The sequence below is a fragment of the Eschscholzia californica genome, unplaced genomic scaffold, assembly GCF_041429995.1.
Source record: "Eschscholzia californica isolate CP2 unplaced genomic scaffold, dmEscCali1.0.p SCAF_1, whole genome shotgun sequence".
Taxonomy (NCBI): domain Eukaryota; kingdom Viridiplantae; phylum Streptophyta; class Magnoliopsida; order Ranunculales; family Papaveraceae; genus Eschscholzia; species Eschscholzia californica.
In genome coordinates, this window is record NW_028238198.1 from 73,899,965 (window position 1) to 73,925,164 (window position 25,200).

A 25,200-nucleotide genomic window follows, 5' to 3' on the forward strand; every position below is an offset into this window, starting at 1 on the left:
GAGACCTAATATCAATCTTCATTAAGTCCATCGCATATTGTCGGTTCGCCACCTCCGTTTGCACCCGTAGAAAATCTTGTTGCACCTTTAGGGTCTCTTATTGAACCCGTACTGCTTCACTCAAAGTTACTGATCTTTGTTGGGAATCTTCGTCTCTTTTTTCCCAATATCCCTCACTGGGAGTTTTTGAAGCGGTAGAATGTGTGGATGGTTCGCCAACTCTTGCATTTGCTTTGGCTTGTTTACGGCCAATTGGTCTTTCTTCCGATGGATTGGTATTAGAATCTCTTTTACCAGATGTTGACTCTCCTGGCATGTCTGCCATCCACTTGTTGTGTGTCATCAAAATTTTGTAAACATGTAGGAACCTAAACCCTTTACCTTGATGATTTTTTTTATACAATTCGATAGCTCTTTGTAACTAAAATAAACAAAATATATATATAAGTATATTATATGAATGAAGTGAAAAGATAGAAAAAAGAAATTAAAAAGTTAGAAACAATTACCCGGTCATATCGTTTTCTCCGCTTTTTGGAACTTTATTTATTATCCTCAAAGTCGATATAAAACTTTGACATTCCGAGCTTATCTCACTGAAACGAGATTTACAACTTCTAAGTGTGCGTTGAAACTTTGCACTCGCATTATATTCATCCGATATTTTTTGCCAAAATACTTTATATTTTTGGCTATTTCCGACAACCGCATCAAATGTGATTTTCAAATAACAATTAGTAAGTAAAATATCTTCATCCGGCTTATACGGTTCCCGTTTAGTTATCGTTGTCGAAGACGTCCCTCCTTGCACACAAGAATCCTCACATACTTCATAATCACCAACTCCTAATTGAGCCGACGGGTAAGTAGAATTAGGGGACAACATTTCCATATAACTTTGGTTATCGAATTCATTGATGTCTAATGGATCCATGGGTGAACAAATGAAAAGATCAAAAAAAAAAATTGAAAGAAAGAGAGATAGAAATGGAGAGGAAGTTGCAAGAATGAGAGAAAGAAAGTGATGAGAAGTTTATAGGGGTTGGATCCATTTCTAGCCGTTGGGGCCCCAACGGTCACTTGGGGCCGGTGTTCAGTCGCCCCTAATGTTAGGGGCGACTTGTAACATCCCGTGTTTTAATAGGTTAGTTGAGGGACTATTTAACATTTGGGTCAAGTCGAAAGAGGGGCCAAATCAGCAAAGAGGACAATTTAGGGGGTATTTTGCGAACATGCCAAAACCAGGGACCAAACTGTAAATTCGTCAGATTTAATAGAAGAAACCAAAATTCAGATTTCTTCCTTATCTTCTCAGCTCGACTGAACCTAGGGTTTCATTTTTGGGAAATTGGATTGAAGAGAATTTTGGTGGTTTTTGAGGGGGAAATTCGATTGTCTTTGGAGGTAAGTGATCATAATGGTTTATTCATAAGAACTTTCATTTATCTCTCTCTAAAGTATTATAGTTTTATAAGTTTGGGTTTAATGGAGTAATTGGTTTTGAATTTCATAGAAATTGGAAAGAGATTCAACAAATGAAAGTCTTTCTTATGATATCCATCTAAATCAAGGTAAGAATTCAACAACTTTGGTGATTTAATTAACCAATTAGATGATTTCATGTCAAAACTCTTAATTCTAGGGTTTAAGGTTTATGGAATTTGGGGATTTTGATGATTCATGTTGTTTTAGGGTTTATCTAGTTGAGAATTATACAATTTTGATATAAAAGAAACTTTAGAGAGATTATGTGATATAGGTTATCGATCGAACGACAACTCGAGGGACTGAATTAAACCTACTGTCCGAGCCAATCTGGGATTGATATGTTGCTCGTACGTACTTTCATAAAACACGAAAGTCGTAGCTTAGGTTGTTAGCTTTCCGAAAAGGTATGGTACAAGTCATTTCGATATCGGACGAAAGAATTATGACTGTTTTACCGAACAGTGCGCAGTTAGGAAAAATTCTGCTTTGTTGTTTGTATTTTTGCAAACTTCAAAGGCGATTCACTTGGATTTTGGGGAATACATCTAATGACTAAATGTTAAGGTTATAAGTCAGTTCAAACAGTGATTGATCGACCCCGATTGGGCATGGTTATGAAGTTAGACGATGGATCGATATTCGGTTATAGTTGAAGTCTTCGTGAGTTAGCGGTTTTGCTATTGTTTTAAAGATTTCATCGTTTTCTTTTAATTATTGTTTTTGTCGTATGAAGGTTCTTATCGAAGAACCTAATGTTTATCTCTTTTATTTATGGATTGGTAGAGGGGGGAGCCGGAGCTTATCGTTGACGATGATGCTACGGTTTCGGCGGAGCAGAAGTACCGCCAGGTAGGGGTTCTGAATCCATTTCTCAGCATGGTTTTATAGATAATGAAATATTTTAGGTTCTACAGTTATATATGCGTCATTATAACTAGAGTTTAGGTAGCATGAAACTCGATTTATGTGATGAACTGAAATATGGTTGAATGGTTTTACTGCGATATGAGAAATGTTTTCGAACTGTTTTGCGATGATTGCGAACTACTTGGGATTTTGTTGTATGTACCCGACTGCGGATTATGTCAACCTACGGGCATGTAGCCATTGAGGGTAGGTGACATGTGGACACGGTTGTGATCCGTGTGAGACCGGTGAGGTGGGCGACACTAGTCATGAGACCTGTGGGAGTAGAGTGCTTCACTTGCTGGCCATTGGTGCTCGTGCCTCCAGCTCGAGGCTCAGGGCCGTACACCCTGACCGCTCGCCTGGGAGGTGACATTGATTGGGATCCCTCTGCTTTGTGGCGATATGACTCTTGGTTGTTCCACTTCCGTGTTTGATAAGATAATTAATCGAATGTAATATGGTTTTGATATACGAAAGTAAATGGATTTTGAAAGATTGCATTAGATGCATGATAGGGTACCGAAGAGAATGAGGTTCAGGTCCTTCCATGGGTATTGGGGGACGGCTCTCTTATTCGAACTCGGTGATCTAAAACGTATTTAGATACTTAAGGTATATATGTATCATGAGGTAAACTCTTCAATGATTGCGGAGTCCCTTAGTGGGAGAGGGACTTACCGGCTAGGGGTAAGTCTCTTTCTCGAGGAGACGTAGTGCATTAGCTAGTGCCATAAATGGGCTGGTACTATCTAACGCACTCTAGGTTCTCCTGAGGTACTCTCCTCTTATTGGGAGCGCACCATGGGTGGGCAGCTAATCACTGCTATTGCTTGCTAGATTAAGGAAAATGGTTTTGTATATAGTATATATGGTAACTGGTTTGATAACTCGATTTGTCATGATGTTTACAACTTATTAAATGAACTTTTGAAAACGTGATGGGTTTTGGATTGGTCTTCTACCAGAATAACTCGTGTCGGTGAGTATTCTGACCCCCTACCAGTTGTTAGTGTGCAGGTGCTTGGTTGTAGCCTCGAGGCGGAGTTGTTTTCCAGCCAGTGATCTTATCTAACGAGGCTAGAGGTGTTGCGTCGTTTTCTTTGGTTTTTGCTTATATGGTTTTTCGTTATTTCCAAGTTATGTATTTATTGGAGAAACCAAACTCTAAAATGTATACATATAACACTTAGAGTTGTTTATAAGTTGTATCGATGTGTAAGAGGCTTTTATATGTTGTTATGTGGTTCGGGTTTCGACCCGAAACTGAGTTGAGTTTGTTTAGCTTCCGCTTTAGTTTATTTTTCTTGTATATGCGAATGTATGGTTTGCATGACAGTTTACAAGTGCGACCGGTTCGATTTACAGAGGAGATTCTGCCGGATTTTTGTCTCGTCTGTGAATTGCCGGGGCGTGGTCGTGTCTATTTTGGGACACGGGGCGTCACACGACTGAACACCGAGCCCCAGCCTCCACTCCAAGCGGCTGGGCTTGGAGCGGGGGGCTGCCCGGCTGGGGTTGGACATGCTCTTATGGTATGTGTTGTTAAATGGGAAAAAAAAAGATGAGTTTAATGGAAGAACAAGATGGGTCCAAACTACTTCAATTAAATACACTAGGGGGTCCTAATTGCAATATCAATTATATAAGGGTAATCTGGGAATTATTTAAATTCTAACTACAGAGACGGAATATTTTCTTTCGATTCCGTCAAAAGGGAGTCTAAAGTACAACTCTAAAAAAAAAGGAGTCCAAACAACAAGTGAATTACACGAAAGGGAGTCCAAACAGCAAATCTCCCTTCTTTTCAGCTAAAGAAAACCAAAATTAATTTCACCTTAAATAGGAAATCTAAAATCTTCGCTTTGAAGAGCTTCTTGAATAATGAAAAGGTGGAGGACCAAAAAATTTAAACAATAAAGTGATTGATGTGTGGTAATGTACTACTAAATAGAATTTGGGAAATTTGCCATAGTTATATAATGGCCATAAAGGTTTAACAATTGATATGTGTTGTGTTAGTTAAATGAGACTAGAAAGTACCAGCAATTAGGAACACATATTTTGTTCAAGCTCTCGTGAACAAGGAGAAAGCAATTTCCTTGGCTGTAGGGAATGGGGATCTCTTCATTTAATATGCAAACGACTTTACAATAACAATGACATTAAACCATACATTCATTAGAGAAACAAACAAAAATGTGGAGTCGGGGAGGTTGTTGGCTAACATGACACTTTAGGATCTATAATTTTAGTCATTGAAGATGAGGTTATATAGAGTAAATTATTAAAATTTAGGGTAGTTAATGGGCCTGTAAACGGTAGCTTATCGGATCGGATATAGCCCTATCTTTATCCGAATTCGATAAGTTATCAGATAATTATGCAACGGATATTATAAATCAATATCCGAATTCGAAAATATTAACGGACATCGGATAATATCCGATATCTGAAACTCTAACAAAATTTTAATTCATTTTTAAAATTTTTAACCATTAGATCTAAATAATAAATCTCAACCATACATTTTATGTATTATTATGAGTAAATTTATATTTTATTATTTTTTTTATATTACTTATCGGATACAAATATTTATCAGATCAAATATTAGTGTATCCGTATTCGATATCCGATAAGGAATATCCGAATCCGTACCCGATATTTCAGATATTTTTTTAAAAATTCGAACACGGATGCGGATCGGATGTCGAATATTCGGATATCCATTGACAAACTTAGTAGTTAATCTAGAAACAGATTGACAAAATCATAGAATTTCTATTTTCTTTTATCATTATGTAGTTTCTCTCTGTTGTTGCAATGATTATTTAAAATGAGAAACAAAAATGTAAACACATGGAATATGAAAAGTACTTACAAAGTTACCCAGAAGTGAAACAAAAGAATTGGTTGGAATTGAAGACCATTTGGTAAGTAGCTCAAATTATTATAACAAATTTTTAATGATAAAACAATGGAGGAGCTAGATTGCAGGATGTTCTCTAATTAAACATGACTATAATTCATTATTAGAATATTTGGGCTATACTGTATTCAGACGAGCACTAGTTATAGCCAATATACGCAATTGTGTGGTGCTGTGTTTCATTATTTAATTGAAATGAAATCGGAAGGGAAATGGTCGACATAAATTTTCGTATTTTGAAGAGAGAAAAAACGTTTTGCAGAAAGAGAGACGACCCTTCATTGTTGAACACTGATTCGATTTGGTTGCATTTGCCTTTGGCTTTTGGGTTGTTATATCCTTTTCATTCAAATACATGAGGGCATTTGATTTAATCCAAAAAAAGGACATGATATCCACTTCCCAGTCTACTTTCTTTGACTTAACCAACATATAAACAAAATACTACTATATATTATTAGGAGTAAACTCACTTAGTAATTTGAAAAGTTTAACTTACCTACTCAAGAAATCTAAGGGTATATTGGAAAATTTTGAAGCAACATGGATTAACATTGCCCAGTTATGAATATTGATTACTTGATCAGCATGATACTTAGAATCATTACCCAAAACGTCTATTAGCTTTTGACCTAAAGAAAATAGAACAATAACTTTATAGAATAAAATGGTACTTTTAAAGGCATTCCTTCAAAGTGTTATCGACAGTCTCTCGAAGCTAGCGTTAGACTGATTGCGACTGAAACAAACATCAATAGCAGTTTAAGGAGATTTTTTTTAGAATTACCTTAACAAAAAACCCTTTTACAACGAAGTCGAAGTGGCGTTCTTCGATGGGTAACGTGTGACCTACAATATTTTAACAAAAAAAAAAAACGTGTCACCTACTTCAATTCGACCTCGACATCACATCAATTTTGAAAATGATAACACCGTTCAAATTTAATCTTAAAATTGTCGGAGAAGAGTTATATCGATATAAACTAGTATATAATAAGAGAGGAGGGTATCTTTTTTGTAGAATATACTCTCTTCTTTAATGCGTAAGATTACACTTCCCAAATTTATCTCCAAAAATTTAAGTAGAATATTCTTTTAATGACTAGATTACATCTCCAAAAGTTAAGATCATATCTCTCAAACTCATCTTCAAACTTTCTTCAATGACTAAAATTACACTTGAATAAATTTATGTCTAACGTTTCTTGAAATGTTTATCAATTTGCATGTGTTGCAAATTTTAATTTGAACAGAAAATTCTATTTATTCTTTTCCCTGCTCACACGTATTTATATATTACATATTTGATATGGAGTTGGGTTGGATAAGATTTTCGCATTTGGTAGAATTGTCTGTATCCATTGTCATACCCTCATCATATTAGAAGGGAGATCCGAAAATGAATAATTTTGAAAAACTACCCGAGAGATCAGAGTGCAAAATGTTAACGTTGTCAATTTTGTTTGAAAAACTAATTTAACAAATAAGAAATTAATGATCACTTAATAAGAATAGTACTGTTTATTTATTTGTTATTTTCTCGATAATTTGTCCATTTGTCTAAAAAAAAGAATACCCATTTGAAGTCAAATCGTTTACTTTTCTTTTACTGTTGGTAAGAAAAGCCTCTCTCTCTCTCTCTCTCTCTCTAGTTTCTGTCAATCTCTTCATCTTCACCTACTACTGATAACCCCATTTCTTCCTTAAACATTGTTCTCACTTTCCTACCAAGAGTTCTTCTGCTACAGGTGAGGATCACTTTTATGTTATCAAAGCTTGGTGCTTTAGGGTTTTCCACTGAAAGTTATATGGTATGAGAAATCTCCATTTCAGCTTAGAAACCAATTTTAAGCGAAAGAAAAAGAAACCCAGAAAGGAAATCTCTTCAATTTCTTTGTTTATTTGGCATTTCTGAGAAATGGGTTTTGTTTAGGTGGATTAGATTTAGGTTTTTTCACCTTGGGTTGTTGTCTAAGATCTTTGATTATAGATCTACAATTAGTCTTATGCTTTTATGATTAAGAAGAAGAAGGTGTTTAACTAGTGGTTCAGAGATCTAGGCCGAGGTTTTGACTCTTCTGAATTCAATTACAGGTATGAGGAAGAAGAAATTCTTCAAAATTTGGGAATTTTTTTTCTTTAATTTTGTTGTCTTACTAGATTTTCTGTAATTGAACCAACATTAGATGAAAAATATGTTTTTTTTGGTTATGTTGAGAATCATAAAGAACCTTCTGATTTCATTGTCAGTAAACAAGATTTTGCTGTTTTTTTGGCTTGATAAAGTATGATAATAGCTGTTTTCTGCCTTTTTTTTTGGCTTTTGATGTGTCTATTTGAGGTCAGGAATTGGTAAAGCATTTGAATGTCATACATATATGTTCTATGTGAGTTCCTATAGTCACATTGGTTTGAGTCATTTATATTTGTTTACAGGCTTGTCAAACTATAGAACAGAAGAATGGGAACAAATCTTAATGCCGAGTTATCGAAGAAAACAGGTCTGTTTGGTCTCAAGGTTTGGGTTTTAATTGGGATATGTGTTGGTTTATCTATCGTTATCATTCTCTCGGTGCTATGGGTATGTCTTATTTCCCGAAAGAAAACAAGAAGAGCAACGGATCTTCCGGTTAACCAAATCCCAATTGTTTCAAAGGAGATCAAAGAAGTAAGAGTAGACCAAGCATCAACAGATGAATTTGTTCCCCAGAATGGGATTATCAACATTCACGACAAGTATGAGGAATCGGATAAAGTTTTGGTCAATTCTGGAGTAGGAAAGGCAAATACTGTTGATAATAGTAGTCGGTCTGGTTCATTTCATAATTTGGAGAGAGATGGTGCAGGATCTCAATCTGGGGAAGAAGGAGGTTCTGGGGCTTTTGCTACTTACAAGCCATCGTCGTCTTACCCAATAACTGCACCTTCGCCTTTAAGTGGTTTACCTGAATTTTCTCACCTCGGTTGGGGTCATTGGTTCACATTGAGGGACTTGGAGCTTGCAACTAATCGGTTCTCTAAAGAGAATATTCTTGGGGAAGGTGGTTACGGAGTTGTTTATCGTGGTAATCTTGTTAATGGAACCCCCGTAGCAGTCAAGAAGCTCCTCAACAATCTGTAAGTTTAGAAAATATTTCTTTTCTTTTACTTCGGTAAATTTTGTTTGTCCGGCCATTTTCTGATTATTCATTGATTTTCTTATAGAGGTCAAGCAGAAAAAGAATTTAGAGTAGAAGTTGAGGCTATTGGACATGTTCGTCATAAAAATTTAGTTCGACTTCTGGGATATTGTGTTGAAGGAACTCACAGGTAATACGATCATGTATCTACTTGTTTATATGATTCTCAGCCTTTTCATAGATTTACGAATTCATCTAATCTGAATTATACGAATAAATTAAAACGATCATACTAGTTAAGAATTGTTCTAGAACTACTACTTCAATTGCATTGAACATATGATTGAAATGCATTATAGCCCAAAACACATGAAGAATATTGGTATCATGTTTTTCTGAGCTAATATGGTCAATGATAGAAAACCCGTACACGAGTTCATGTTTCTGATCATAGTCTCTTGAACTGCCGTTATTCATAGGCTAGAATGATGGATTTTTACCTGTCCTATTTCTTGACTAATGGACACCATTGTAACTATTTCCAACTCCGATTTTAGTGGTGAGTCTGAATTCTAGGTTTTCTAAATTTCACTTTTGAACTGTTCAGGATGCTGGTTTACGAGTATGTCAACAATGGGAATTTAGAGCAATGGCTTCATGGAGCTATGCGTCAACACGGATATCTTACTTGGGAGGCTCGAATGAAGGTCCTTCTCGGCACAGCTAAGGCGTAAGCTTATTAATCTAAAGCCAGAGTTTTAAGTTCTCCTTTTCTTTTATCTGCATATGATTTATAAACATGGTTTATTTCATTTCAGGCTTGCCTATTTGCACGAGGCTATTGAACCGAAAGTTGTGCACCGAGACATCAAATCTAGCAATATTTTGATTGACGATAACTTCAATTCTAAGGTATCTGATTTTGGTCTTGCGAAGTTACTCGGTGCTGGGACAAGCCATATCGCAACTCGAGTTATGGGAACCTTTGGGTAATGACCCATAAACTACAAAATCATCTTTTTTTGGCCTTCGGTTTCTAAAGCTTCTAGTTGTGAACGGTTATAAGATGGGTATTGCATATTGATCTTATTTATTTGTTTGTTATACTTTTTGCAGATATGTTGCACCGGAGTATGCAAATACAGGTCTTTTGAACGAAAAAAGTGATGTATATAGCTTTGGTGTTGTTGTCTTGGAAGCAATCACTGGAAGGGACCCTGTAGACTATGGACGTCCTGACAATGAGGTATACGTAAAATCCATGTCTAATATACACAATATCAATTATATATTGATTATTGAGTCAATGAAATAAGCTTTTAAGAGAGGGTATTTTATTCATGCTTCTGACTATGCTCTGTCGTGTAGCAATCTATTTTGTTTTTTATACTTCACTTTGAACTTGAATATTACTACAGTAGTGTTTGTTTTAATGTTTGGACCTGATTCGATGGAGTTCGATTTCTCCCAGTTATCTGCGTTTGACTTGTTTCGGTCAGAGACACAACAGTCATTTAGATTATTTCAGACAATCGACTCTAATTCATACTTGTTTTCGAATGGCTCTATCAGCTCGAGCCAGCCATTTATACAGGTCAGACGCACAAGACAGCTGATAAAAACAACATTTTGGAATCTGACTTGAGGCATTAGATCTCGGCTCAGATTTCAGATTTGAAATTGATAAAAACCTAAACACCACTCAGGTCTCCAATTCATATTGTTGTATGTATTTCGGTGGAGACCCCTTTAAATACTTTGGCTATATATGAAGAAATTCCACTAGAACTAAATTGATTTTTAATGAACTCAATTTTTTTTCGAAAGGATTCTTGTTTCTCTTGTTGTCTACGACTATTCACAGTCGAGACCCCTAACAATAACATCCGATTTCTGTATTTTCTTCATCTTGTGATTCAAATATGCCTTTTCTTGTACTAGCCTAATGTGAAAATGTCTTGCTGGTAACTGCAGGTAAATATGGTCGATTGGCTGAAAATGATGGTCGGGAGTAGGCGTTCAGAGGAGGTGGTGGATCCATACATTGAGACAAAGCCATCGACCAGAGCCCTCAAACGGGCCCTTTTGACTGCTTTGAGATGCGTTGACCCCGACTCTGGAAAGAGACCAAAGATGAGCCAAGTTGTTCGAATGTTTGAATCCGAAGAATATCCCGTATCTCGAGAGGTTTGGCTTCTGGCTTTATCTTCAAAACATTTGGAAAAGCCCAAACTGACTACGTTTTCGCTAGACTCCTAATGTCATTTGGAACAACCAAAAGCGAAAAAGCCAATTTGGTATTTCTTTTTGAAGCCATATAGGTTTCTTACATAGAAAGCCAAGTACTCCCACTTGAACATAGAATCTTTCTGCAGTTAAAAAGCGTGATTTCTTGCTTGTTGGAATGACCATTGATCTAATATTTCCTCAGGATCGAAGGCATCGAAAGAGTCAAGCTAGCATTGAGATCGAGTCTCAGAAGGAGAACTCCGACACAGAGAGAAGTGAAAGTAACGAATCGAAGCAAGAGAGCAGAAGAAACAGCCACAAAGAGTAGTTAAAAAGGATTTGTTTGAGAGTAACACAAATTAAATTTTTTTACATTCTTTTGGCCTGCATTCTTGGGCCACACTGCCCTCGGATCTTGGACTTCAGATTTCCCATTTCGGCCCTTGGACACCAGAGGTAGGGTTTTCAGGCACTTGGGTGGTGGGTTGGATGAGCATAATTTAAGTTTGGGCTTTTCTTGTTTCTTCTTCTAGTTTTAGAGCTGATGTTGTGTGTGAAGAATTTGGAAAGTGAGGGTGGTTATTCAATGAAAAACCCTAACAATTGGTGGTGTACAGGTTTCTTTTTCAGCTTCCAAGATCACTGATTAAATACTGTATGTTTTCTGTGTGAAAAAAAGGAAACTTATTTTTGTAATTGCTACTAAATCAAGTACTCCTATATGATTGAAATTAGGGCTGTGTTTGACAAGACAGAATAGAGTTTGGTTCTGGAAATGTAAATGTTAGGAATGAATACTTTATTTTGTTATAGGAGTATTGTTTTGGTTTTACTATTGTAGTTTCTAAACCAGCACCCATGGATTTTACAGTTCTCTTAATTTTGGTGAATTCTGATGAGTTTTGGTTCTTCAACGGATACCCATAAAACTGAAAATAACGACTGTGACATATAAGGAAGAATCGGGAAAAGAATTAAAAAACAAAACCAGAGAAGGCTAGAGGAAAAATCCCGATTCTCAAGCTTACGGCTTTGAAAATGGAACTTCGGGACCTTCAACCCAAATCAATAGCATACTCTCACAAGAACACATCTAAAAAACCCATTCAATAAGGATATTGTGAGAAAAGTCCAACATGGGAGAAGGGCTATCTAGCAACCAAGAATATAATGAGAATATAATGTTTAAGTCTTCTACACTCATTGTCAATTAATTTTTACTTGGATGACCACAAACTTGGTATGGTATTAGAGCGTGCTCCACGTCACCCGAAAAGAAAGGTTATCTAGCAACCAAGAATATAATGTTTTGGTCATCTCCGTTCATTGTCAATTGATTTTTAGTTGGATGACCACGTCTAGGCCATTTGATCCCCATTCCCTTGTATTGTCAAATTATCATCAAATTGTACAACTGATTTGACGTAAACTTTCTCAAAAGTTCAATCCCTTAAGGATCATGTATTCATGGCCCATTGAGTGGGTGTCTGATAAACTTTTTGATCTGAAGTCTTAAATGTCAATAGCTTTACTTCGATTAGAAAATTCTATCATTTGACATGCTCACAATCACAGACTCGGCCAACAACCAGTAACATAACAACAAGCTCACACACAAAGTTATGACTTTTACAGACCCAAAAGCTGGCGCAAATACCTTCACTCTCGCTTGCAAACTTTACGATCATAAACTGGTTTATAGACAACATAGCTTCTTGTTGTATAAGACAGACAATGTTATATATATATATATATATATGCTTTTTATAGCTGCAGTTTGCATCTGCCTCACCATGCTGTTTGAAAGTTTTTCTCAAATTAGAGTGAGTTGAGATCTGAACTTGCTAAAGTAACATTTCATAGTGCCCCCTCCTCTCTTTCTTTATATTTGAGTCGTCTGAGTGACTTGTTTGGACTGATTTTGAATTTATTTGAGTCAGAGATAAAATAAGTCGCCATTACGACTTGAGAGCTTATTTTCCACAATAACTTGAAATCCGTTACATGACTAAAATAAGTCACTCAGAAGATTAAGATAACAATGAATAAGAGAAACATGTTTTCTTCCATAACTTAGATAAAACTCCTTACATTCTTCAACGACAAAATCACCAATACATAGATTTAACACAAGGGAAAAAGAAAACAAGAGAAAAAGCAACACAATTATTTATGGCATCAAAGAAAGGATAGAGAGAGAAAAACAGTACTTCAAGCCTTCTCCCACTTGAGGGGCTTAACAACCTCCCATGTGAAATCAGGGTCATCCCTACCAAAGTGACCATAAGCTGCAGTTTTCAAAAACCTACCATTCCCACCTCTCTTAAGATCAAGATTGATTGATATCATTCCTGGTCGGAAATCAAAGTTTTCCTTCACAAGTTCCAGAATCTCCTTGTCTGGGATCTTACCAGTTCCATAGCTGTCGACGAAAACAGATAATGGTTCTGGAACACCAATGGCGTAAGAAACTTGAACGATACATCGACGAGCTAAACCAGCAGCGACAATGCTCTTAGCAGCTTGTCTAACAATGTAAGCTCCACTTCTGTCTACCTTGGTAGGGTCTTTTCCTGAAAATGCACCACCACCATGGGCTCCCCAACCACCGTAAGTATCAATGATGATCTTTCGTCCGGTTAGACCAGCGTCACCGTGAGGACCACCGATGACAAACCTGCCTGATGGATTTAGATGGAAAATTGTTTTATCATCAAGGTACTTCTCGGGAATGACTGGCTTGATGACATGTTCCTTGAGGTCAGCTGCGATTTCGTCGTTGGTTACAGTTTCATCATGTTGGGTGGAGATAAGAACAGTGTGAACACGGAGAGGAACCATGGCACCGTTTTCGTTTAGGTATTCAACTGTGACTTGTGTCTTGCCGTCAGGTCTCAACCAGGCGCAAGTTCCATTCTTACGGACTTCAGTCAAACGAGCTCCGAGTTTTGTGGCAAGAACGTGGCTAAGGGGCATCAATTCAGGAGTCTCATCGGTGGCGTACCCGAACATATGACCTTGATCACCAGCACCGATGTCTTCAGGGCGCTTGGTCAAATGGCCATGAACACCTTGAGCAATATCAGGACTCTGTTGCTCGATGTTGACTAAAACCTTACAGTTATCAGCATCAAGACCCACATCAGCTGATACAAATCCAATAGAACGGCAAGTGTCTCGGACAATCTTCTCATAATTGATGTCGGCCTTGGTTGTAATTTCTCCAAAAACCATGACCATGTTGGTTTTGGTGCAAGTCTCGCAAGCAACCTTGCTATCGGGGTCTTGTTCAAGGCAAGCGTCAAGTACTGCATCAGAGATCTGGTCGCATAGCTTGTCTGGGTGACCCTCGTTCACAGATTCAGAGGTAAATAGGAAGGTCTCCATTCTCTCAAGCTAAACAACAAAGACAGACATGTCAGTAACTATACGATTACAATCAAGGAAGAATACATACAAAATATGAAAGAGAAATGTCAAGTAAGATCAATTTACTTGCAACTGTAAAGTTTCAAACACTAATAAGAAAGTCTAACTAGTTCGAACTTTTTGCGAACAACTAGAAGGCATAAAAGGATCCCCTAGAAAAAGGATAAACCTTCTTAAAAGTGGATATTTTTCAGATCAAAAGATGTGTAAAGAATAATACTCCAAGGAAGAATCTATTCGAGATTCGACCATTATTTAGGTCAAAAAGTTAAAAGAACCTAAAAGCCAGAATCTTTTAAAACAGAAAGTCTAGTAAGGATCATATTAGCTATATATCTGCTAACAAAAGCAGATCTAAGAGAAGTTTCTGATCTAGAAATAACTTGGCATAAACCAGACTATAGATCTAATATTAAAGTTGAAGCCGATCAGAACATAGTACTATGGGTAGTAACTTGCTAGCTTACCCTTCTCTCATGTGGGACTATTCTTCTCACAAGTACAAGCTAGGGTTTTGTAGCAAAATGCATGAAGGGAAGTCGTTTGTACAGGAAAACCCTAGAAACAAAAGTATCTAACAATTCTGTGTACCCTAGTTTCAAGGGCTTGCGTAGATCAAGCAAACTTATGAAACAGAAGCCTGAATCGTTAACTTCTATTAGGTCAAATCAGTAATTCCAAGCTTCTGAACCTCAATTAACATCTAGATATGATTTCAATGAATAGACTATAAGAATTCATCAAGGGTTACCTGTAAAAGAAGAGTATTCACCTTCAAGCAAATGCCCTAAAAGATCTGATTTCTTTCTTCTCCTTCTCCTGGAGTTGTGCGAGTTTTCATTTCTGAATTCAGTGTCGTATTTATAGACTAGATTTTGAACTGGGATTCCATTTGGTCGAATCAAGATCTAACGGCTGTTATTGACTCCACCGTCAAATTCTGTCCGTTGGATAGAAATCAATCGTACGGTTTAGATTTGTTGTAGTCGGTGATGAATTTATGATGTCAGAATCCATGAGAAGAAAAAGAATCCAACCGGATGAAGCCGGTTTTCGCCAACTTCCAACCGGTTAAAACCTTCTTCACGTTTTTGGACATTCAAAAGACTTAAATGGCCCTTCTTGTTGACCCCAGTTATTCATGACAAAAAGGCTATTTTCGTCTTTTAGATTGTTTGAATTAACGTTGAATAAATGCTTTAAATTATTAATTTGAAGTTGGTTTATATCATTGTCATGAAATTGTTATCAAATTTCAACAAAAAAAAATGTTTACCCAATAATGGTCAAGTTTGTAAGTACTCATGTGATATGTTACTCAACAGAGAACTTCGAATTCCTATAATAAAGTAAATTCTCCTATATTCTGACATTTTTAAATATAATTATCCGTGTCCAGTTCAAACATATTGTAGACCTAATACAACAATTATTTTAATTGTATATTGAAATGAAAGAACTATTTTATCGTTAATAAACTAGATTAAAATGAATAAAAAATTTATTCATTTTAAAGAAAGTGATACATGGGGCACTACTGACAAGTAACGAGGCACAATTTTCGTTTAACTAGTGTCTAGATAAATTTTACATTGGGTCCCAAAATTCATTCCCAATAAAATTACAAATTTTCAACTTGATTTTTTATCATAAAATATCCCTAAAAATTAGGAATTGAATTTGAAGACAGAAAAAAAAAACTTAAAAAAGATTCACTTGAATGATCTTCTATATTCTAATATATATGTAATTTTCAAGGGACCATATATGACCCAAGGCAAGATGGAGTTGGTGAGTGGTAGGTAAAATCTATGTGCATGGTTGGGTGGAATATCTTTTTAAAGGGCATTTATAATTTTCAATGCAAAATCCTCAAAGTTTGATTGCAGTCAAATTCCATTAACAACTCAACAACCAAACCAAGAAACTTGGAGAGAAAAAAAAAACACAAGGATTAATACACCCCCACTAAAGTTTGTTCGTTGACCTACTTGTTGTGAAAAAAAATACACCCCCATCTTTTTTTGTTGAAAGGTGTAGTTTATGGGGATCTTGGCAACAAAAATTTCAAATGAAAAATTGAAACCATTAAGAAGTGACACAAAAACAAAAAAATTCGGTGAATTCTAGTCGATATTGAGTTTTTTTTGCTTTTCCTAAGAGAAAAGATACATTTGAAAGTGAGAAATAATCCTGAAATTTTGGCCGTCCGTTTTGTTTCCTGTTAAAGTTCATTTTTATTTGATTTTTTAGGTCTGGGGGAAATAATTAGGTCGCCAAATGAGTCAAAGTTTATTTGCATATATGATTTTGAAAAATTAGGGTCTACCATAATCCCGAACTAAGATGTGTATTAATCTAATTGAGTTCAACTTAATTTAAAATGGGAGAGTAGCACTCAATTGTCATACTAAAAGTGTTACTCCTTGATTAGGCCATAATTATGGAAGATAAGAGAATTTGCCCACCCATCCAAAGAAAAAGAAGAGTACTAAACCAGAATGTGTCAGTTTGGTTCCATGAATTGGGTTGGTTTGGTTTGATGTTCTTGCCCGTCCCAAAGCAAAACTTGGAGGAAGATTGGAGGAAGGAGACGCCTATTCGAGCATTATTAATTTGTAAGTTATTTATTAGTTTTTTTTTGTTGAAAGTTATTTATTAGTTAGTTCGAAATTAAGTCTCTCAACCAACATAAACTAAGTCCCCGTTAGTGGAACTTTGTGTTGGAGTTCACTTGTTTCAATACATCATCAAAATTGTCTCCCCTGTCACTTTTAATACCATAATGTTGCTTTTAGTTTACGATATAATAACCTTTGGAAAGTCGTATATACCTCGTCACATGAAATCTCGAGCTTTCTTAATCTTATGAAGTTCTCCTTTATTAATTTAAGGACATGTATAGGTTTGTGGAGTGTGACACCGGTGTCATCTAATTTCTTAATGAATACGACATAGCCATTACATATTTTTATATAAATGTCTTGGACAAACAACTCTTGTTTTCAAATTGGGCATGCAACTCATTGAGTTTCAAAGCATATTTCACGTGGGCATCGAAATCAGACATCGAACTCAAACTATGTCGAAACATGATAGTTACATGAACATACTTAAACAAGGGAAATGTTAATATAACATAGAATTAGATTTAGAGTCTTCCTTAATACATTGATGAAGTAAACTATTCTGTTAAGTTTAAATTATTAATGCGTTTACAAAATAGTTACAGTAATTGAAAAATATGATCGAGGAGGCTTTTGAATCAAATAGAGTACTCTTATACACCTAAATTTACAAATAATGTGTCCAAAATTTGTGTTTTGCAAAATTAGTTTCTTCATTACTACATTCCTAAAATTAGTTTCTATTTGCGTCCCATCATTTCAAAAAGATTTGAAAGAATTATAGTCTTAAGCTAGAAGATTATGTGAAGCATACATAATACAAATCATGATGTTGATGGGTTTCAAATTTTTACGGTGGAAGTGTTGAAAATTATACCAAGAGATATATAGTAGCAACAACTAAAGTGCTTAGTTATCGAGAAACAAAATTTTCAAAAAGATGTTCTTGCAAGATTTGTTGATTCGGAAAACTGGACCGAAGACCCAATTTTAAATTTCCCAAATAACCCCCAACTTTGTGACCAGCTTCTTGGCTAGCCCCCTACTTTATCAAAAATACCCAGATAGCCCATTTTTCAGATTCCGTTATAACACCGTTAACTAGTCATATTCTCTCTCTCCTCTATCTCATCTCTTCTCTCTGCCAAGTCACCTATCACGCTACATTAGCATCTTCTCCGACAGGGGGGGCGCCAGCCGGGCGACCTTCTTAAAAAAAAATGAAAAAAAAATTCTCTCTCCTCTCTTTCTCTCTAAATTTTTGTTTTTCCTCTCCCTCTCTAAAACTCCGGCGAAGGGGTTTCCCCTTCGCCGGAGATGGAACAGACTCTGAAGGTCTGCTCGAACAGACCTTCAAGATCTGTTCGAAATAGACCTTGAAGGTCTGCCCCAACATACCTTCAAGATCTGTTCGGAACAGACCTTCCAGATCTGTTCGGGCAGACCTTCAAGGTCTGTTTTGAACAGATCTTCAAGGTCAGTTCGATCTCCGATGAAGGGGAAACCCCTTCGCTAGAGTTTTAGAGAGAGATAGGGAGAGGAAATAAAAAAAATGTTTTTTTTAGAGAGAGATAGGAGAGAGATTTTTTTTTTTTATGAAGGTCGCCGACCGGAAATTTGGCCGGCGACCTTCGCCGAAGAAGGTGATGATGTGGCGTGATAGGTGACTTGGCAGAGAGACGAGATGGAGGAGAGAGAGTAACGAAAAGTTAACGGTAACTGAAAAAGGGGACATAAGTAGGGGGCTAGGCAGGAAGCTGTCACAAAGTTGGGGGCCATTTGGAAAATAACCCATTTTTTTTTGTTAAAAATCCAAATTTTATATTTATATTTTGTTTATTTAAAAACTTAAATATTTGTATTTTGTTTGGTTAAAAACTTAATATTTTTTGAAAAAGTATTGCAAGATGTTGTAAGGTGTTGCAAGGCACTCCAAACCTATTGTAAAATAGTTCAAAGTTGTTGCAAGGCGCTCCAAAGTTGTCGCAAGACAATGCAAAGTTGTCGTAAAGCGTTGCAAAACTGTCGCAAGGCGTTGCAAAACTGTCGCAAGGTGTTACAAATTAAAAGAGTACTCAGGGAGCTGAAGACTAAGAAAAATTGATTGATCATTTTTAACCAAATTCCAAATTTTTTTTAGAGAGTTTTGGTCGATTTTTCTGAGTTAATTATAACAGTTATAAAATATAAGAAGTTTTTCTATGTTGAAGTTGATCAAGACTTATGTTTGTTCAACGACACTAAAGAAACTGTCTAGACTAGATACGTCATCAACAGAACGAGATATGGCAGAAAAGTTTAATTACGAAAGAATAATTAATAATTATTTGATTAGGAGAAAATTTTGAAGTAAAGTTGATTTGTTTTCTCCACTTAATTAAATTAAATTGTCACTCGTTATAAACAATTTAAAATAAGATTATAATTTTTTCTTATTTAGTATAATTCATTATTAGTGGTTTGTGTTTGCTTTCATAAAGTATTTCATACCAGAATTCATGGCAAAAAAAGTCAATAGTTTTGCTTTTCACATGAAGGCCCCATTTAAACTTAGAAATTTAGTGTATGGCTCGAAAAATGGGCGGTGGTAAGAGAAACTCCAACCCCAACCTGACTTAAGTTCAAAAAATTACTTTTTCACCCAAATTGATTAAAAATTTAAATCTACTTAAATACGAATAAACAACAATGATTGTTAAAGATAACTATAAGGAGTTTTGTGAGTCTCGTGGAAGACCGGATAAATAAGATTGTGCGTTGCCTTAAGCATTTGTGCACCATCTTCGTTGACAGTCTTAGTATCAATCTAAGTTCACCCCATATTGATGTCTAACAAATTCTATTTTTTCGTTCTTGTATTTTCTCCCTGCTCGTAAGTTTTCTTGTTGAACCCGTAGAGTTTCATCTATTGGTGTTGCTCTCCGACGTGCTTCTTCGTCTCTCTTTTCCCAATATCTCTCAGTTAGAGCTTTTGAAGAACTACTGAGTTTTTTTTTGTTTTTATTAGTATAATGTGTAGAATTTTCTCTAACTCTTGTATTTGCTTTGACTTGTTTACGACCGATTGGTCTTTCCTCGGATGGATTGGTACTTGAATATCTTTTGTTGAATGTTGACTCTCCTAGCATGTCTGACATCCACTTGTTGTGGCCTTGTGGGTCATCAAAATTTTGTAAACATGTTGGAATTTAAACCCTTTTCCTTTGTGATTTTTTTTATACATTTTAAGTTTCTATTATGAAGTCAAAAGATGCAAATAAATGGATTAAAAGTTTTAATAATTATCCGGTCATCATCGTTTCCCCCACTTTTTAGAACTTTATTTATTAGCTTCAAAGTAAGGATAAAACTTTGACATTCAGAGTTTATCTCACTGACACGAGATTTACAACTCTTGTGTGAACGTTGTTGCTTTGCATGCTCATTATACTCTGCCGCTATTTTTGCCGGAATACTTTATATTTCTGATCATTTTCAACAACCGCATCAGATGTGATTTTCAAAAAATAATTAGTAAGAAAAATATCGTCATCTTGTGTATACGGTACCTGTTTAGCTATCTTGATTGAAGATGTGTCTTCTTGTTCATAATAATCATCAAAAGTTTCATCTAATGTCGAAGGAACGTGTGGGGATGTTTCATCACTATCGTCGCCTAATTCAACTGAAGGGAAAGTAGGAGACAACAAATCCATAAAATTTTGGTCGAACATTTCGTTAACATGTCGGGTACCCTTTATAGGAAGATCGAAATTAGAGATTGAATGAGAAAGATAGAAAGAAATTGAAAGAGATTAGAGAGAAAGAAATTTGTGATGCATTTATATATATATATAAATATATATATATATATATATATATATATATATATACACCCAAGCATATTCCAGCACATTATAATCGAAAGTGACAGCTACAACCTCATACAACACATCAAAGATTGAAATCATTCGATAAGGTGGCAATCAAAGACCCACATCCAGAACATTAGAGATATGACGAGAAGCTTTGAGGGTGTCTCCTTCCAACATACAAATAGTACGATGAACTCTCAAGCAGATGCTTTAGCAAAGTGGGCGAGAAGAAAGAAAAAAGGAAAGATGTGGAAGCAAGTGCCTTATTTTCTTATTAAAAAGTACTGTAAGAATGTTTTAATTTAATTTTATATATAGCATCCTATTTTAACAAAAAAAAAAACATATTCCAACGCATATATAAAGGACAAAATGTTTTTCATATATTCAAAAGAAGCTACAAGAGCTTTAAAATACTAAATTACTAAATTACTTTTCATACAATGATCTAATGCAACACAATACAACATATTAACATACTCTTGTACTATTAAAATATATACCCTCAGTAAATAATTATAACATTTGGGTATTTGCACAAAGACGAAATAGGAAAAAAGATAATTATTACATTGTGATTAACTTTGGGTACTAAACTTATTATGGGCTTTATATTGGCTATGACCTACACTTTTTTAAGATAGGATTCCTAAAATCATTATTTTTTAATCATGATTATATTATACAATACATCATAAAAGTCCTTACTGTCCTGGGGGGCTTGTGAGCCTAACTATAATTAGATCTACTTTATTTATTGACTAAAGTACATGAGATAAATCGTGATGACAAACTGCTTCCATCGAGATTCGATCGTTAGACCTCATAGAGTTAAAAGGGAGCGTCCAAGTGTCCAACCACTGCACTAAAAATGTGTTAGGTTGTCGTTGATCTAGTTGAGATCGACCAAATCATGCCTATTTTTGCTAGCCCATAGATAAAACTAAATAAATGGGGGGTGTATGTCAAATTAACCCAAAACTAATAAATTTGGTTGGATTGGGCCCGCGGGCATCGACTTATAGAAGTGGGACTGCCTATAAAATAAAAAGTAATAAAATAACGGGGTAGTTACTGGAAAGTCTTTACCTGCTGGTCCAAGAGCGTCTCTGTTACGAAATCCTCTTGAGATAAAAAAACAAAAGACTCCCCCAACCAACAACTTCAATCAATCAATCCTCTCTTTCTCTCTCTCTAATCTCTAATCTCTATAATCCATGGGAAGAAGAAGGAATATTTTCAAGAATGAGTTCACATTGGGTTCGTTTATTTTCTATCAATATCTTTATTATTATCATCAAACTTTAATTCCAATTAATTAATTTAAACCCCCTTTGTTTGAATTTGTTAAACAGAGCATCGACTCAAGGAATCAGCTGATATTATAGCCAAGTATCCTGATCGAGTTCCGGTTTGTTTGTGTTCTTCTAGTTTTATATGTATTCCTTTTCCTGTTAATTATTAAACTATATGTATCTCATGAAATTAGGTCTATTTGTATGTATGAATTAGATAATCACCTAGTCTTATCATATTATAAGCGTCCCAGTGATATCAGAACATAACCGGGTTGTATCGGTTATATGGCTCGGTCCCTTACCCATGAGTTGTGAATAGGAAGTGTGTTAGAGTTGAGACCAAAACAGCTGAAATTTCGAAAATGCTGGATTCCTTTAAGATTCCTGAAGCAACAAATATAGGAGTATACGCGGTTCATTACGAATATCATAGTACATGAAAGAACATGGTCAGAGTCTTGTTCTTAATCTGCGTATGAGCATCTGTTTTACTATTAACATGATCTGTCGTTTGCTTAACATGCACTTGTAGGTGATTGTCGAGCGATATAATAGTTCCGACCTTCCTCTGATGGAAAAGAAAAAGTAAGTCACTTTTCATATTTTCTTCTACTTATAATCTTATTAGGTTGGTATAAATTCGCAATAGTTACTCTAATTGAAAAATACGTGTTGTTTTTAGGGTTCTAGCACTCAACTATCTATAATTGGAAAATGCTTCTTTCGCTCATAGTTACTCGTTGAGGTGACATTTTGTGAACCACAATCAAATCACACAGACCCAATACGAAAATATGAAACATTGAATATGTAGCTTAGAAGAGTGACAAATCATTATATAGGGAGGAAAATAAAACTCAACGAGTCCCATCTAGAACTAGAACTTGTAAATCTTTTTCTTTTCTGTTACTGCAGTTTTCATGTACCAATTGACAGCCCTATCTTGACTTTGCTTCTTGAATGCGATGATGCTAATAAATACTCGGTGTGTGTATTATGTTTACAGATATTTGGTGCCTCGAGACATGTCTGTTGGGCAATTCATCCATATCTTAAGCAGTAGGCTTCAGTTGCCCAAAGGGAAAGCTCTCTTTGTATTTGTGAATGAGACTTTGCCTCAAACAGGTAAAGAAACTGACTCATGTAACCAAAGTTCATGTTTTGCTATTCTTACCCAAATGCTAAAATCAAGATTTCCTTTTTTATTTGCAGCTAGTCTCATGAATTCTGTCTATGAAACTTATAAGGACGAAGACAGGTTTTTATACATGTGTTACAGTAGTGAGAAAACCTTTGGGGGGTAAAGTCTTCCGAAATAAAAAATGGTAGCTTTCAAGTTGTAAAATCTTTGTAATGAAGATTTGGTCCAACTCTGAATTATCCTTTCTGCACATAGTTACATACTGAAATGAATCCTTTATATGTTACTTAACATTAATAAAAAAAAGTAACGATAATGTCGTGTTTTGGCTGACAATATTCACATTTTAAATGCAATATATGGAATGACTTATTTTGTTCGAAAACGAAAACCATTTGATCTTAGCATAATGATATGTGGCTATTTAGTTTTCATGTTCCCTAGTAGTTAGTTTCCATTATCCATGTTTAAGTTAGTGGGTTAAGTGCATGATCAACACTAAGTCATAGTTATTTTAACTGATAGTATGGTTGTAAAAGGAGCACTATAAAACATGCTCTTAATCAATGAAAAGGGAGACAATCATTCAACACTCGATCTCTTCTCTATCTTTATCATTCTCTCTTTTCCTCTATGATCTTTCCACTAACATATCAGTGGTATCATAGCCATAAGATCCCCATGGATACTAGGGGTAAGACTAACACTGAATTCAGAAATGAGGTTACTGAAATCCTAGCTCGTCATGAGTGAAGTTTCGATCAATTCACTGCTGCACTTAAATCAATACAAACTGAAATTCGGGCTCTAGAATCTACTAACCACCACACTCCAAGCCTAGAGATGTCTGACATCAACCCCTTTGGCACAAGGGAAGTAGGCCATCCATCCACTCAACCTTCAGATGCTACAAATCAGGCCATTGCTCCAATTTCTCATCTCAAATTCGATTTTCCAAGATTTGCAGGAGAAGACCCAACCGGGTGGATTTGCAGGAGAAGACCCAACCGGGTGGATTTGCAGGAGAAGACCCAACCGGGTGGATTTACAGGGTTGAACAATATTTTGAGTTTCAAAATATCCCCCCTACAGCAACGTATTTTTATTGTATCTTTTCACCTGGAAGGTGCTGCCTTACAATGGCATCGCTGGCTATCAAAATTCAGAGGTCCATTATCATGGGAAGAACTTACGAAGCCATTGTTGCGAAGATTTGGTCCCACCGAATATGACGATCCATCTGAGGCCCTTAAACGCCTGAAACAAACGTCAATTGTCGATGCTTATCAACAGGAATTCGAATGTCTGTCACAACTGATCGATGGATTACCTGAAACTTATTTGATTGGTTGTTTCTTGCAGGGTTGAAAGATGAGGTGCGACTGGATGTTAAGATTAAAAACACCTCGTATTTTGTCCGAAGCAATTGGTGTTGCACGATTAATGGATCAGAGGAACACAATCGAAAGAAAATCAATATCTATCTCTCGAATCTCTTCGCCTGCACCACCGAAAACCTCTAGCGTCCTTGGCTCACCACCTACCCCTTTTCACACGAAGTCTGTGGCTGGCACCACACCTTCTTATTCACCAACCTTCAAAAGAATCACTGGTCGGGAAGCACGCGAACGTCAAAAAAAGGGTTTGTGCTTTTTCTGTGACGAAAAATATGTACCAGGACACCGCTGCAACGAACCGAAATTGTATATGATTGAAGATATTTTACGAGAAACTCCTCAACTAGAAGACCAATCAGACAACCTACCAGATATGGTACCAAAGATTTCATTCCATGCCATGACTGGTACCAACCACCCCCAAACTATTAGGGTGATTGGGAAACTCAAAGATCATGACATAACAGTGTTGATAGATGGAGGGAGCACCCACAACTAGGAGACTAATCAGACAACCTACCAGATCCGGTACCAAAGATTTCATTCCATGCCATGACTGGTACCAACCACCCCCAAACTATTAGGGTGATTGGGAAACTCAGAGATCATGACATTACAGTGTTGATAGATGGAGGGAGCACCCACAATTTTATTGACCAAACTAATGTAGCCAAATATTCCATACATATTGTGAATGATACATCATTTCAGGTGATGGTTGTTAATCGTGAATTTATACTTTGCTCTGGTCGTTGTCTTGCTCTCACATTGAAGATACAA

General features: G+C 35.9%; 3 protein-coding genes and 1 long non-coding RNA gene across 6 annotated transcripts; 3 read left to right on the forward strand and 1 right to left on the reverse strand.

Moving 5' to 3' along the window:
- The first annotated feature begins 1,118 nt into the window (after window positions 1-1,118).
- Window positions 1,119-3,678, forward strand: LOC147569046 (uncharacterized). Its single transcript, XR_015231161.1, has 4 exons — window positions 1,119-1,404; window positions 1,514-1,571; window positions 2,272-2,337; window positions 3,401-3,678. It is a non-coding gene; the product is annotated as an uncharacterized LOC147569046 (long non-coding RNA).
- Window positions 3,679-6,664: 2,986 nt separating this feature from the next.
- Window positions 6,665-11,506, forward strand: LOC147569047 (putative receptor-like protein kinase At5g18500). Of its 3 annotated transcripts, none has more exons than XM_086655504.1 (8): window positions 6,665-7,420; window positions 7,763-8,443; window positions 8,531-8,635; window positions 9,053-9,175; window positions 9,264-9,434; window positions 9,562-9,691; window positions 10,420-10,632; window positions 10,877-11,506. In XM_086655504.1, the coding sequence occupies exons 2-8, from the start codon at window positions 7,788-7,790 to the stop codon at window positions 11,000-11,002; spliced, it is 1,524 nt and encodes a 507-aa protein (XP_086511630.1). In that variant the 5' UTR covers window positions 6,665-7,420; window positions 7,763-7,787; the 3' UTR covers window positions 11,003-11,506. The 3 variants fall into 3 exon arrangements, with proteins under 3 accessions (XP_086511630.1, XP_086511632.1, XP_086511631.1); XM_086655505.1 differs by having other exon boundaries at window positions 6,920-7,074; window positions 7,743-8,443; XM_086655506.1 differs by lacking the exons at window positions 9,562-9,691; window positions 10,420-10,632; window positions 10,877-11,506 and having other exon boundaries at window positions 6,881-7,420; window positions 9,264-9,438.
- Window positions 11,507-12,720: 1,214 nt separating this feature from the next.
- Window positions 12,721-14,934, reverse strand: LOC147569048 (S-adenosylmethionine synthase 5-like). The gene is made up of 2 exons (XM_086655507.1): window positions 14,855-14,934; window positions 12,721-14,070 (listed from the first exon to the last, which is right to left on the reverse strand). The coding sequence occupies exon 2, from the start codon at window positions 14,059-14,061 to the stop codon at window positions 12,886-12,888; it is 1,176 nt and encodes a 391-aa protein (XP_086511633.1). The 5' UTR covers window positions 14,062-14,070; window positions 14,855-14,934; the 3' UTR covers window positions 12,721-12,885.
- A 6,723-nt stretch (window positions 14,935-21,657) lies between these two features.
- Window positions 21,658-23,359, forward strand: LOC147569049 (autophagy-related protein 8i-like). The gene is made up of 5 exons (XM_086655508.1): window positions 21,658-21,844; window positions 21,940-21,995; window positions 22,415-22,467; window positions 22,889-23,007; window positions 23,095-23,359. Exons 1-5 carry the CDS (start codon window positions 21,802-21,804, stop codon window positions 23,184-23,186), a joined length of 363 nt encoding a protein of 120 aa, XP_086511634.1. The 5' UTR covers window positions 21,658-21,801; the 3' UTR covers window positions 23,187-23,359.
- Window positions 23,360-25,200: the final 1,841 nt, after the last annotated feature.